Source organism: Schistocerca gregaria, chromosome 2 (assembly GCF_023897955.1).
Source record: "Schistocerca gregaria isolate iqSchGreg1 chromosome 2, iqSchGreg1.2, whole genome shotgun sequence".
NCBI lineage: Eukaryota > Metazoa > Arthropoda > Insecta > Orthoptera > Acrididae > Schistocerca > Schistocerca gregaria.
Window position 1 is genome coordinate 717,404,661 of NC_064921.1, and position 15,241 is coordinate 717,419,901.

The window sequence follows — 15,241 nt, forward strand, 5'->3', positions numbered from 1 at the left end:
TGATGACATTGCTATCCTTAGTGAAAGTGAAGAAGTATTACACGACCATTTGAATGGATTCAACAATCTAATGGTTACGGAATATGAAAAGTAAACCGAAGAAGGAAGGAAGTAACGAGGAATTACAGAAACAAGACTGGCGATAAATTTGACATCAAAAATGGTGACAACAAAGCAGACGAGGTTAAAGAATTACTTTAGCTTGAAAGCAAGATAACACGAGACGGACAAGGTAAGTGGGACATAAATGTGAGAATAGCGCAAGCGAAGAGGGCATTCCTGGCCAAATAGGTCTTCTAGTATCAAACAGGCCTTAATTTAAAGAAGAAATGTCTGAAAATGTACATTTGTAACAAACAGTTGTTGGTAGTGTATCATGGCTGTTCGAAAACCGGAAAAGAAAGGAATCAAAATGTTTGACATGTGGTGCTATAGAAGAATGTTGAGAGTTAGATAGACTGATAAGATAAAGAATGCGGACCTTTCCAGCCGATTCGGAGAGTAAAAAATATTGGGAAAACACTGACAAGAAGAAGGAACTGACTTGTGTTAAAACAAAAGGATAGAGCTTCCATGATACTAGAGAGAGAGCTGTTAAGGGTAAAAGCTGTAGGGGAAGTCAGAAATTATAATGTAGCGAACAAATAGTTGAGGAAGGTGGAAATGCTGCTCTGAAATGAAGAGATTGGCACAAGGCGGGAATTGGTAGCCAGATCAAACCAACAGAAGGCTGATGTTTCGCGAACTCAAATGGGAATTCCTGGAGGGCGACGAGTTCTTTTCGCGAAACACTAATTTAGAGAAATGGCATTTGAAGCTGAGTGCAGAATGACTGTACCGGCGCCAACGTACATTTTGCTTAATGACCAGGAAGATGAGAGAAATTAGGCCTCTTACGTAGGCATATAGGCAGCAGCATTTCTCTTGTTATGTTCACGAATGGAACTGGAAAAAGTTACTAAAACAGTAGTGGTATAAGGTACCCGCCATCTTGCACCATTCAGTGCTTAGCGGTGTATTATGTTGTTGAAGATGTAGACTCAAACATAACAGTAACAGTTTCACGAAAATGCGCGTTGATCAATTTTCGTTGTGGTGTGTGAATGACTTGTGATTCCTTGAGATTTAGTTTAGGACTAAGGTTTTGTGTACGTCGTGATACTGGCATGTACGAGAAATATTCATAGGTGTGGGACTGCTAGGTGTAGTCGGTATACAAGTGAGAGATACAAGAGAGAAGTATAGATGAAATATCGTGGATATACAGCGATAAAAGCAATGAACAAAGTGCGGGACCGCGAGGGATTCCGTAAAATACATATTTTCATGACTTTTCCTAGCCACAGATGAATCCTTCACGTCTGTTTTTGAGTCAGTTAAAAAAAAAAAAAATGGTTCAAATGGCTCTGAGCACTATGGGACTTAACATCTATCGTCATCAGTCCCCTAGAACTTAGAGCTACTTAAACCTAACTAACCTAAGGACAGCACACAACACCCAGCCATCACGAGGCAGAGAAAATCCCTGACCCCACCGGTAAACCAATCCGGGAACCCGGGCGTGGTAAGCGACAACGCTACCGCACGACCACGAGATACGGGCTTGAGTCAGTTGTCGAACCACAGTACTGCACTGTTCAAGAAATTCAACTGTTCCATTTTAATAAGTAATATATCGAAATCAACAGTATTAAAATCTTACTAGAATCAGTGTTAAAATGTCCATAACTTGCTTGATGTCGTCAATCACTTTGATTAAAGTAGTTTCCATGGCATGGTGTTTTCGGAACACTGATTGATATTGAACATTGATGATATACGTTGTAAGGTAATCCGTGAACTGATAATGAACAATGTATCCGTTGCTTAAGATACTGCGGATAATATGCTGGTCAGCTTATAGTCGTCTGATAACTTCGATTTATCATTCTTGGGTATTGGCTAAATTAATCTTTGCTTCCATTCAGTACCATATGTATCACCAACAAGAGTGAGGCTACCTACAGTCTCAGAAGAGAATGTTACGGTTTCTTTCCGTAGTGTGCGTGTAGAAACATGTGCTGTGTTGTGTTTGATATTTATCGCAGCTTGAGAACTGGCTGCCGTTGAATGGAAAACGTTTAATTCGCCTGCAGCAAACAGTGTCAGATTTTGCCTTCCTCTGTCGAAGCAGAGCAGGTTTTTTTTTTCTTTTTTATCACGGCGCTGCAGGATTTGACACGCTACATACAACGGAGCGAGAATGCCTAATGGCGCTACATGCGTTCTGATTCACTTTGTCTGCAATTTCTTACATACTTCACGTAATTCAAGTGTCAGATTTTACTTGAATATTCTATGTGCCGAATCTCGTTTATTCGGTACCTGGTGTTCTTCAGTTAGGTATGGACCAGAATTCTCTTTACCCTGCCAGATCATTAGATGCATTTTTGTTATATACTGCAATAAGTTTGCGACTTAATTCTTCTTACTTTAGAGGATAATGTCTCCACAGCGAAAAGTCTTGAGTAACTGGAAAAAAGCACATGTGTCTCCTAGAAATAAGGAAGGTAAAAGAAAGTTGCTGTTGTGATCTTCAGTCCTGAGACCGGTTTGATGTAGCTCGCCATGCTACTCCATCTTATGCAAGCTTTTTCATCTCCCAGTACTTACTGCAATTTACATCCTTCTGAATCTGCTTAGTGTATTCATTTCTTGGTCTCCCTCTACGACTTTTACCTTCCACGCTGCCCTCCAATGCTAAATTTGTGATCCCTTGATGCCTCAAAACATGTCCTACCAACCGTTCCCTTCTTCTTGTCAAGTTGTGCCACAAACTCCCCTTATCCCCAATTCTATTCAATATCTCCTCATTAGTTACGTGATCTACCCATCTAATCTTCTGCATTCTATGGTAGCACCATATTTCTAAAGCTTCTATACTCTTATTGTCCAAACTATTTATCGTCCATGTTTCACTTCCATACATGGCTACACTCCATACAAATACTTTCATAAATGACTTCCTGACACTTAAATCTATACTCGATATTAACAAACTTTTCTTCTTCAGAAACGCTTTCTTTGCCATTGCCAGTCTACATTTTGTATCCTCTCTACTTCGACCATCATCAATTATTGTGCTCCCCAAATAGCAAAACTCCTTTACTACTTTAAGTGTCTCATTTCCTAATCTAATACCCTCAACATCACCTGACTTAATTCGACTACATTCCATTATCCTCGTTCTGCTTTTGTTGATGTTCAGTTATATCCTCCTTTCAAGACACTGTCCATTCCATTCAACTGCTTTCCCAAGTCCTTTGCTGTCTCTGACAGAATTACAATGTCATCGGCGAACCTCAAAGTTTTGATTTCTTTTCCATGGATTTTAATACCTACTCAGAATTTTTCTTTTGTTTCCTTTATTGCTTGCTCAATATACAGATTGAATAACATCGGGGAGAGGCTAAAACCCTGTCTCACTCCCTTCCCAACCACTGCTTCCCTTTCATGCCCCTCAACTCTTATAACTGCCATCTGGTTTCTGTACAAATTGTAAATAGCCTTTCGCTCCCTGTATTTTACCCCTGCCACCTTTAGAATCTGAAAGAGAGTATTCCAGTCAACATTGTCAAAAGCGTTCTCTAAGTCTACAAATGCTAGAAACGTAGGTTTCCCTTTCCTTAATGTTTCTTCTAAGATACGTCGTAAGGTCAGTATTGCCTCACGTGTTCCAATATTTCTACTGAATCCAAACCGATCTTCCCCTAGGTCGGCTTCTACCAGTTTTTCCATTCGTCTCTAAAGAATTCGCGTTAGTATTTTGCAGCTGTGACATATTAAACTGATAGTTCGGTAATTTTCACATCTGTCGTCACCTGCTTTCTTTGGGATTGGAATTATTATATTCTTCTTGAAGTCTGAGGGTATTTCGCCTGTCTCATACATCTTGCTCACCAGATGGTAGAGATTTGTCAGGACTGGCTCTCCCAAGGCCGTCAGTAGTTCCAATGGAATGTTGTCTACTCCCGTACTCCTTCCTCCTTTCTGCTTTCCCTTCTTTGCTTAGAACTGGGTTCCCACCTGAGCTCTTGATATTCATACAAGTGGCTCTCTTTTCTCCAAAGGTCTCTTTAATTTTCCTGTAGGCAGTATCTATCTTACCCCTAGTGAGATAAGCCTTTATATCCTTACATTTGTCCTCTACAGCCACAAAATTACAAGCCGACATCTTTAACACCAGTTTGCTGCAGCAGTCTCGCAAATATTCTCAGTTCGAATACAGTTCAGTTAAGTTTCCCTAAGACGGAAAAATTTCTGTCCATATACCAGCGCGGACTTAGAAAGCGCAGCTAGTGTGATACTCAGCTTGTCCTTTTCCCGCACGGTATCCTAAGAACCATTGATGAAGGACAAGAGGCAGATTTCATACAGTATTTCTAGACCGTTGGAAAGTTTGTGACACAGTGCCCCATTGTAGGCTTTTACGGCAGGTGCTCCCTTACGTAATAGGTTCCCAGATACGTGATTGGATCCAAGAGTTCTTAAGCAACATAACACAAAAAGTTGTGCTCGACGGAGCCAGGGTATCGTCTGGAATGCCCCAGGGAAGTGTGATAGGACTGCTCTTATTCTCTGTATACGACGGACAGCCTGAACAGCAATCTGTGGCTAGTTGCTTATGGCATTCAGGTGTACGGGAAGTTGTCGTCGTTGAGTTTAGGAGGATGCAAGTTGACATCTACAAAATTTCTAGTTGATTTGAGAAATGGTAGCTTTCTCGAAATGTGGAAAATTTTAAGCTAATGCATATGAGTAGAAAAAACAATCCCATAACGTTCGAATATGCATTAGCAGTGTGCTACTTGATACAGTCACGTCGATTAAACACCTAGGCGTAACGTTGCAAAGTGATATGAAATGGAATTAGCACGTAGAGACGGTAGGAGGGAAGGCGAGTGGTCGATTTTAGTTTTTGGAGAATTTTAGGAAAGTGTTGTTCATCGTTAAAGGAGACCGCACATGAGACGCTAATGCGATCTTTTCTTGATTACTGCTCGAGTTTTTGGGATCCTTACCAGGTCTGATTAAAGGAAGACGCCTAAACAATGCAGAGGCGAGTTGCTCGATTTTTTACCGGTAGATTCGATCAACTCTTGAGTGTTACACAGAGGCTTCGTGAACTCAAATGGGAATCCGTGGAAGGAAGACGACACTCTTTTCGCGAGGTACTGTTGCGGAAATTTAGAGAACCGGCATTTAAGACCGACTGCAGATCTATTCAAGTGCCACCAGCGTACATTTCACGTAGCGATCACGAGGAACAGGTAAGATAAATTAGGGCTCGTACGCGGGCTTATAGACAGAAGTTTTTCCCTCGCTCTGTTTGCGAGTGGAAGAGGAAAGGAAACGCCCAGCAGTGGTATTAGGTACCCTCCGCCATGCACCATCGGTGGTTCGCGGAGTATGTATGTAGATGCAGTATGTAGATGTAGAACGTCAGCTCATTGCTGATATCCTGACATGAATTTTTAGACAAAATAGTTGAGTTGAGATAACAGCGATTTACTTACAATCAGTGATTGAAAATGACGGTCACAATCGCATTATTTATTTTTCCGCCAACCGGTTTCAACCCGCTATGCGGTCATCTTCAGTGCATAGGCAGGGTGACGACTCCAGCGAGCGACTAAATGGTTTAAATTGCCCTGAAGATCACCCCATCGCTGGTTGAAACCGGTTGGCGGCAAAATAAATAATGCGATGGTCACTGTCATTTTCAATAATATCCTAACATGGCCTATCGGAACTGCTATTTTATAGGGCACTACGGTTAACCATTGTACGTTTCTGAAGATTATTTGGTCAGATTTTTCTGTTGTGGTCCTCACTGAGTACATTAAGAGCATCACATCATGAGTAGAACGGCCTATGGTAGAAGTCTGATTGGCGAGGATTCCTTTAACTGTCCTCTTCATTGCGTTTCTTTCTATAAGAGTCTGGCTGTGTGGCGTGTGTCAGTGCAGAGGCATTGAAGTGAAATAATTAGAGTGGAATAGTCTCCTTAAATTCTCTGCAGAGCGAGATTTTAACTACTGGTATGTATTTGTGTCTGCCATAATAATTACATGCTCGAATTGCTACATTAGCGAGGACAAGGCTGGTTGGAAGGTTGGTAAAGCACCTATTCTGGGTGACTTCGATTTATCATTCTTGGCTATTGACCTACGCTAAGTTATCTTGGGAATGCAAAATCCGTACGTGGGCAGAGAAGAAGGCTACTAACACGTTTCTCTCCTTACCACGCACTCTGCGGCCGGTGATGCTGCGTGTTTGTGGGTATAGCTGCATATCTATTATCAGCTATGAATGCTCCTTGCTTTCTTTTCCTGTCAATTTTTCGAACTTACATATATATTTTAATAATCTGTATTCAACATTTGATCTACTTAAAATTTTACGTATTATGAGTTTATGACATTGCTGAATAATGTACCATTGCTGCAACCTTTTCAACCTGACGGGGCCAACAGCACTTGCAATGTTTTGTGCTTTGGACTCGTTACGGGAAAATACATGAACAGATTTTTTAACATCCTGAAAATCTTGTTTTCAGTTCAGAATATTTATAACACGGGATAAATGTCATACGCGAGAAGCAGGTCAAAGCGAGCGAAGTGTGAAAATTAGGGTGGTGGTTAGCATTTGGAAGTACGGCGCAGATAACTATCTGGCAGGCCTGATTTTGGTTTCCTGTAGTTCCCCCAAATCACTTCACTAAATATGTGGGAAATTTCTTTTAAAAGAACCTCGTTGTCGATTACCCACTCATTCCTGTCAAACAGAGCGACATATTAAAAATGAAGTTACACTGTTTAAACACGAATACTAAGCTGTAAAATCTACCGAACGCAGCAGTAATTTCGAAAAAGTTACGTCCCTTAACGTAATAGCACACTGAATTCGCCTTGTTAAACACAAATTGCAACCCTAGAAAGAGAAAGGTTTCAAAGACTATTCACTAAACGACACTGACATAGATGATCCTCTCTAGACAATGAGCCGTATATGGGACTGTGCCGCTTCTGTGCGACACTATGCTGGTGCTACTCACCACTTCCGAGAGCGTTGATATCTGCCTCTGCAGGACATTCACATTGGCCCTTTGAGATCCGATGCGTATGGAACGTCTTAATTTACTCTGTTCTTCCTGTGAAAAGAGGTAAATATTACTTACAGTAAGATATGTAACGGTAACCCGGGTTCCAGACTTTTTGGTAGAAGCTTATAAAGTCTCACCTTCATTGATTTTGTCCTGCTTATTGATCGCTTGATGCCGAAATCTTCAGTCTCGGTCTCTTCTTCGGCACTAGACACCAGTTTGGAAAAGCTGACACCGCTTCGAAGAATCTCCTCGAAAGTTCCCTGGCACGCTACGTTCCCCTGTGCCGCAAAGGTATATTTTTAACGCGATATACTTAATGACCTGCAGCCATTCGAGTATATAAAGAGACCAACGCACCTTGTTTAGTATCATAATACTGTCGGCACCCTGGAGGTACTGGAGTTGATGTGTGACCAAAATTCTTGTCTTTCCACTCAGATAGGAGTTAATGCATTCGTCGAAAAGATGTTTGCCGACGTGGGTGTCAACAGCAGACAAGGGGTCGTCCAGCAGGTACACGTCCGCCTCTCTATACACAGCCCTGTAAAAATGATGTGGCACAGTGGCGTTGTTCAACATTTTGATCACTCTCCTGAAATGAAGAAATTTATTTAAAACTCTATCACTTTTATTCACACCATCTGTTTGTTCTCGACGTCATTTCTTAGTGTAACAGGAATTCACCAGATAGAATGCTGCACAGGTATCCTGTATTCGTAAAAATGACTTGAAGCTGTTTTTTCTGGCTATAAATTTTAGAAATATGATGATAATTATTATTTTCAGTAATTGTCACCTTACTCTATTCGAAATCCAGTACGGAGAATTTCTTCTAACTCAGTACATTCCGTGTGGTTACAGCGGAATCTCTGAAAATAATCTCTGCTATCGTAACATAAATGTTAAAAATTGAGAAGGAGGAAATCTACTATTTACGTTAGCTGCAACTCATCTACCTGCAAAGAGTTGTGAATACGATTTATGAGACAAGGGAAATAGGCGCGAGTGGTGCTTCATAGTACACTACTGCTAAATATTAATGCTTATTGCGTCAAGTCTGCAAGATTATTTGTTATTAGGTGTACCACTGAGATTCTCAACGATGTTTATCCGGTAAAGAACAACAAGTAACAAGTTATTCTCTGGTGAGTCTGAGGTTTGCATATCGTCATAATATGGCATCTCCTTTGTAGTTCTACAATAATTAGTTTCAAATTGCTTCTTCTTTGTTGATTTGTTTTACCATATGTGCCATTATTACGAGTTTTTGTTGGTTCGCGACAAGTTTGTTTTACCATATGTGCCATTATTACGAGATTTTGTTGACATTACATTTATAAATTATTTTATTCCACATCTTTGTAGTAGTAGTATGACATTTTTAGATGGAGTGACGTCCATAAATAATCTTGGAACTTAATTTCTTTTATGAACTATGCTCTTAACATAAATCACATATTCACTCTCTATAGAAATTTCGTGTTATTTTTGACATTTGTAAAATGACAGATCATTCCAATGATGCTTTAGGTTTACAATCAAATTACATCTTAGGTAGTCATGGAGTAGAAATATATCTGTAGTTATCACTACGTTCGACGCATGTTATCAACATTAAGCTGAAATTGTCACGTGATCTCAGGACGATGTTGTTTGTTTAAGACCAATTCACATTGGTCGTCATGACACGTAATGTCGAAATATTTCACAATGCATTTCAAATGGTGAAATTCACACAGGCCGTCAACGGGTAGTAACGTCACAGATGGCACGTCGAGGTTTCTCGGTAAGAAGAGTCTGACGGTATCGTCGTTGGCTAAAAACGTAAGTTAACCTATTTTCTCCACCCTCACTCATGCTATAGTAGTAGATATTGTGCTTCTGTTTCTTCTTGATCTACGTGTTATTATTATGCTTTGTTTTCGTGGCAAATTACGAATGTTCCATCACGACTTCGGTAATTTTTTTCATTCGGAAGTCTTAAATAAGCGAGATCAGACATCTCAAAACGAAAATTGTTTAAGTTTTACATTAACAGAACGAAGCTGATGCTCACAAAAAAATGGTTCAAATGGCTCTGAGCACTATGGGACTCAACATCTTAGGTCATAAGTCCCCTAGAACTTAGAACTACTTAAACCTAACTAACCTAAGGACATCACACACACCCATGCCCGAGGCAGGATTCGAACCTGCGACCGTAGCAGCCCCGCGTTCCGGACTGTAGCGCCAGAACAGCACGGCCACCGCGGCCGGCTGATGCTCACAATGTATATAAAGAAGATCGTCAGTTAACGAAGCATTTTCCATAAAATAAGGTTTTAAGAGAAAAAGTAAGTTTCACTGAAGGTGAAAATACAGTTGTTCATGACGTTATTAGTTACATATGAACAAAACTAAATGGATAAGGTAAACAGATTCCATGCATTCCATTATAGCTACTAATCATACAATGAAGGCTTTCACGACCGGATGGTACTGTTGTTGATAATTCTTCCGGGTTATGTGGCCGTGGTCCAGGGAATAATTCTATTCCTAACGTTTCGTCCAGTACTACGTTGGACATCCTCAGATGTCGGCAGGACTGAACAGGACCAGCCATACCTCTGAGGATGTCCAACGTAGTATTGGACGAAACGTTAGGAATAGAATTATTCCATGGACCACGGCCACATAACCCGGAAGAACTATCAACAACATTATAGCTACTGTTTGAGGACATATTATGAGGTTTGTCTTGGCCATTAATAAACGTTGTCGTTGACAGTTCCTCACTTCCGTTACTATACTCTGACTTGTTTCAAGAATGATGATTCATAACCAAACTTTCTACATTCGGTAGCGGGCTAAGCGAACTGACGTGACGGACAGTGTAGATGCACCGAAAGTGACGATGCTATTACGTAATGGACGTTCGTTTTGCTCTTCAAAGCTAAGAGCTCACTTCATTCCAGGTGTCAAGTGCAAATTACTATCGTGTCTACAAAACGCCTATACCAAATCCACAGCACCTTCTACGGGAATCTGTCTGTATTAGCGATATAATTACATCCCAAATTTATAGGACGCATAACGGGCGAATATGGGCTATCCTGAGATTATGTGATTGCGGTGGCAATGTATGTTGACAACACAAAATACATTCTGGGCATCTAAATCAGTGATCTCTATACAACCTGCATGTGTAAGTTTGGTTTCTGAGTACAGAACTGCAGCATGTTTGCAGATTCATGTGCTTTCCATCGTCTTCCATATTCTAGTTTGCCGAACAAATTTCCATCGGTGACAAAGAATTGCAGATTGATTTTTTGTTTTGAATTTTATCTCAAAGTGTGATGTAATAGGCTTATATGGGAACGGAATCGAAATGTTTTTTTTTCTTTTCGTATTCTTGCGACATTTACTAGAAGTCATGTTGCAGTTTGGCAAGAAGCAAATTACGAACATCTAGGGCTGGCACCATCAGACAGCTGGAGTTCAACATCCGGGTAGTATTGAGATCACTGATCTAAATGCTCGATCCAGATATATGTGGACAGACAGAGATATTGTTTGGCAGAGATATTTTGCCATAGAACTGTCATGACGTCAAAAACCTAAAGCCGCCATCCGCCATCAAAACTAAGCCCCGAAAAATTACATTCAGGTGTTTTTATTGTTTCAAATTGTGAAAACTCTTTGATTAAAAATGCCAGGTTGCGTCGTTTATACATGTCGTATTCGTTCCGATCTTAGTCTAACGCCCTTTTTTTGAATGTGTTTCGTTAAAATGAATAAAATACAGACTTCCCAAGAGAAAACAAATGAATATCGATTGAATAAAGTAACAGCTGCTGCGGTAGTATGCTTCATTGGCTGTGATATAAGAAAGCTGTTAACCCATGCACATTGTTTACTCAATCACAGATTTTCTAGGCTTCAAACGTTCGGAACATTTAATCTACTAAAACTTGCCCGCTTTCCTTTTATGTAGTTCACTTTAAGTCGTTAGATGTTGTTTCTGCTTATTCAAAGTCTGTATCTCAGTTGCACCTTTCTCGTTGCTTATCTGTAAATCAATTTTAGAACAGTCGACTCTAAATTTCTCACACACTGAACATGTGTCAGCTCTGAGGCACCGGAAATGTACGTTGTAGCTAGTCACAAAAAGATGCCGATACTGTTCATATGATGCAGTGTTTGAAGGATTTTTCTCTAAATATAATAGGTGTAACATCCGAATATTAGGTTCTTCTGGTATATATAACAGTTTGCTATCATGAATGCTATAATGTGCTGATGCATTTTAAATACGGTTTCTCCATTAAGTTTGTTTGGTCTACTCTTATGTATATATATTGCAATAAATAATTTCGATGTCAGATGGAATATTGTGAGCTCTGTAGGAAAACAATCTTTGTTAATGTTGAACCTCTTTTGTCAATTTCTGGTAGCTTAAATTTTTTAGCGATGAATAGAGCTGGGGCATATGGGAGTATGTCCGTTCATTATTTAATAATATCCATTCGAGTATAGAAATCGATGTCCTATGGTATCTTTTATTGTAGAGAAGACGAAGGAGTTTAGCGGTTCTTCGAGGCTGTAAAAGGAGGTAAGCGAAAACGGAGTAATTCCTGGCTGACTTGGACTATGTCATAACAGTCACTTGCGTGGTACCTAAGAATTACTAGAATAATTCTCACCGTTTTCAAGAGCTTGCAGTCTTTAACTTTGAGATTTCATGGTAAAAAGATAAAATGAATAACAGTTTTCTCTAGGTCAGCTTATCAAAGAAGTACTCTGCCTCCTACATACCGATCTAAAGGGAGACAGGTACTCTTTTCCTAGACCGTAAAACTAACCACAGTAATGAATTAGGTAATAACTCGGTCGTACCTCTCTCGCTAATGTAAACCCTTTTGTATACTGTAACTAACGATTACATCGAGAATCATCCTCAAATTGTGGGCGTACCCGATTTTCAAATTTATTAAATTATTTGTTTCTCTCTAAGCAGTTCACAATTTTTCTATCTTCGTCAGTAAGCTTAATTCACACAGAAGATGATTTTACACTGGTGACAATTTACACGACGTAAATATGTACATATTTATTACATACATGTGTACAAAGCAACAATACTGTTGTTACCCTAATGATTGTTTCATGCTATATGTAAATGAGCCCATGACGCCGAGCAAACTACAGAATAAGGAAATATTTTCCAGTATTCTGAGACATTACAACCAGAACAGAAAAATCTGAAAAAAAACCGATTCTGAAATATTTTCCCGACGGCATCAAAACAGCACGTCAGGTAAAGAACATCAGTATTTATTCGTAGCGCTTGTTAAAGTTAAACTGATATTTTTACGACACCTACTGTGTGCTTCGTATAGAATTTGGTTTCTTTTCCAGTAGTTTCAAAATCTATTATTTCTGTAGTAATTTATCATTATGCTAATGTTTCATCAAACACGCTTAGCGTGAAGCAATTGTTTTCAGAGGTAAGTTACAGCTCAGCGTCGTCTGTGATTTGGTTACATAGTGAACATAAGACGAATAAGAAAGAGAAGGTTACTTAATTTCGGAAATTCATATACGTTGTTATGGTTAAAACTTAATTTGAAACAACAACCATGGGAAGTTCAAAGGGAGAGAACACTTTAGATTCTATACCCGAAACCAGGTCCGAAGAGAGGGTAAGGGAATGGGGGTTTTGGACTGTGGGGGGAAGATTCTCGGGGCCCCCACTTCAAGAAGGGCTCCGTCTCTCAAGATCTCGGATCACCCAGAATGCGAAACTAGCAAACAGCAGACTGCTGTTGTAAAATAAATTTTGTATCAAATAACAACTAAAAGAACAGTACTCCACCAACAGCGTAAGCATACTATCTCTTCCCTTCCACTTCAGTTCTTCAATTTTATGAGTCACACAGGCCAATTGCATACCACGTTAGTTCGTGTTTAAACTTGAATGATCTACATTTTCTTTAGACATCGTGCGCTAAAACCATCGTGTACAATCCTATTCGTGTTTGATCTCGAATGCACTATATTTTCTTTAGACATATTGCGATAAACTCTCCTTGTATGCAGTCGAAAAGGCGCTTTCTTCTTGAAAATCCTACCAAAAAAAATTCCTCAACAAATTGCACGGTAACAGCTGTGAAATGTCGTTATAATTTGGTAGGTTTGTCAGTAACATTCAAAGATAAGGCATTTCTGATTTCATCAGAACGTAGCTTTACACGAAAAACGAGTATACAGAAAATATTTTGCTTTCAACAGTGAATACAAAATAAAATATTGCTATTTGTATATAGTTATACTGGAAGAACAGTAAAAGTGAAGAAATAAATTGATATAAAAGAGGTGTGATGTCCCGAAGTAAAGAGGTAATTTTCTTCTTTTGTTCTTCCCTAGAATAGCCAACTTGCTTAGGAGTTCACGTAACCCATCATGAGACATTATTTCTTGGTCAAAAAGTCTTTGCCTTCAGAGATTCAGCTCAGAAAACTAGAATTTCCAAAAATGGAAATTTTCTCGAAATATTAGATGTCTTACGTCACTGTGATCCACTAGCAAGGACAGAGCTCGACAAACAAACGGAAAGCAGTTAGAAGTGCATTATCTGTCAAGTGATACTCAGAATGAATTTCAAGTTGTGCTCATCAAGTCAAGGGGGCCATCTTGGAAAGAGAAAATGAGTAATATTATTCAATTATTGTCGACTCCTGATTCAAATAATACTGAACAAATAACATTCATTCTGTGTTACTTCAAGAAGGAAATTGATGGATATGAAATAAATGAACAGTTTCTGGAATTCGTAGACTGTAACCAGAGAACGAGGGTGCATTCTATCAACACCTGTGAAACACTTAGTTCCTTTTAGTTAATGCTGCAGATAAGGTATGATAATGGTAATAATATTAGAGAGGCTTACAAAGGAGCTCAGACATATGTTCTTCAGTGAAATCCTCTTCCAAGTTTTTCTGTGTATACTTGTCATTGCTTTACGTGGAGTTAATGCAGCTGAGAGTTGTGATAAAGCAGATTTTTTTTTTTTTCAGAGTGATTCTTCTATACGACTTCTTCAGTAGCAGTCCATAACTATGGTAATTTCTGAAACAGTGTGCTGGAAGTTCTTTATATTCCACGTCTAATATTCGTTTTAGTGTTCGGGTTGATGCTGCAATAGCAACTGCAGCTTACATGGATAACAGCCTTTGCCGTAGAGACCCTCAGTAAGTAAAATTGTCAGCTAAAATACGTTCTGTGGTATGGGGTGTTTCGGATGTTATGAGGTCATTCAATTGTTTAACAATGGGATCAATGTAGCTAAGGCTGTTGGTACAGAAGCAATTACTTCACGCTCGAAACACTATCATTAATGTTTCGGTAGAGCACTCTGAGAGCTTATTAAATGAGTTAACATACCTTCGCAAGGATTGGGACATCATGATCCCTGAACTAAAGTTGTTACCAGAGCAACTAACATCAATCCTGAATTCTCAGAAGTGAGCACTAAGAAGAGGAAATCTTTCCATGATGAAACCAGGAATGAAGTGACACGTGTGAATTCAGAAGATTTATTCGAGATACGTGTATTTTGTGTCATTATTAGAAATCTAGTGTTTAATTTAAAAACCCAATATGAAACACGATTTTGGATGAAACATTTGTGTTTTATGGAAATACTCAAAGAAGATAGCTGATCGCTTCTCTCAGGTCTGCAAGTTATTAATCAATGAGTATCATAATGATGTTACAACATATTTAGAGGATGAAATTAAATATCTGCATACTTCAAAATTAAAATACTTTACTTTGGAACTATCTGAAATCTTAGATATTACGCACAAGCTTGAAATTTTAAGCTCCTTGCCGCAGCTTTGCGCACATTTTACACTCGTCCATTGACGATAAAGTTCTCTCAGATCAATTCTCTCAAATCAACTATGCATCAACAACGTCTCAAAGATTTGGGAACCATGTCATCTAAGTATAATTTAGCAAGGGAACTAGACCCTGATTCTATGGTTCAAATATTTCCTGAACGAAATTATTATACTTTGTTTTCGTGGTAAACTGCAAATGTCCCATCACGAC

At 39.2% G+C, this 15,241-nt stretch overlaps 1 protein-coding gene across 2 annotated transcripts in view; it reads right to left on the reverse strand.

The window, feature by feature from the left end:
* Window positions 1–15,241, reverse strand: part of LOC126334845 (ATP-binding cassette sub-family C member 4-like) — a 357,709-nt gene that overhangs the window by 137,876 nt on the left and 204,592 nt on the right. For both annotated transcript variants that reach the window (XM_049997512.1, XM_049997513.1), the window contains exons 12-14: window positions 7,505–7,688; window positions 7,282–7,425; window positions 7,097–7,192 (exon numbers count right to left, since the gene is read on the reverse strand). In XM_049997512.1, coding sequence (XP_049853469.1) covers window positions 7,097–7,192; window positions 7,282–7,425; window positions 7,505–7,688 — 424 coding nt within the window. The remainder of the gene's footprint in view (window positions 1–7,096; window positions 7,193–7,281; window positions 7,426–7,504; window positions 7,689–15,241) is intronic.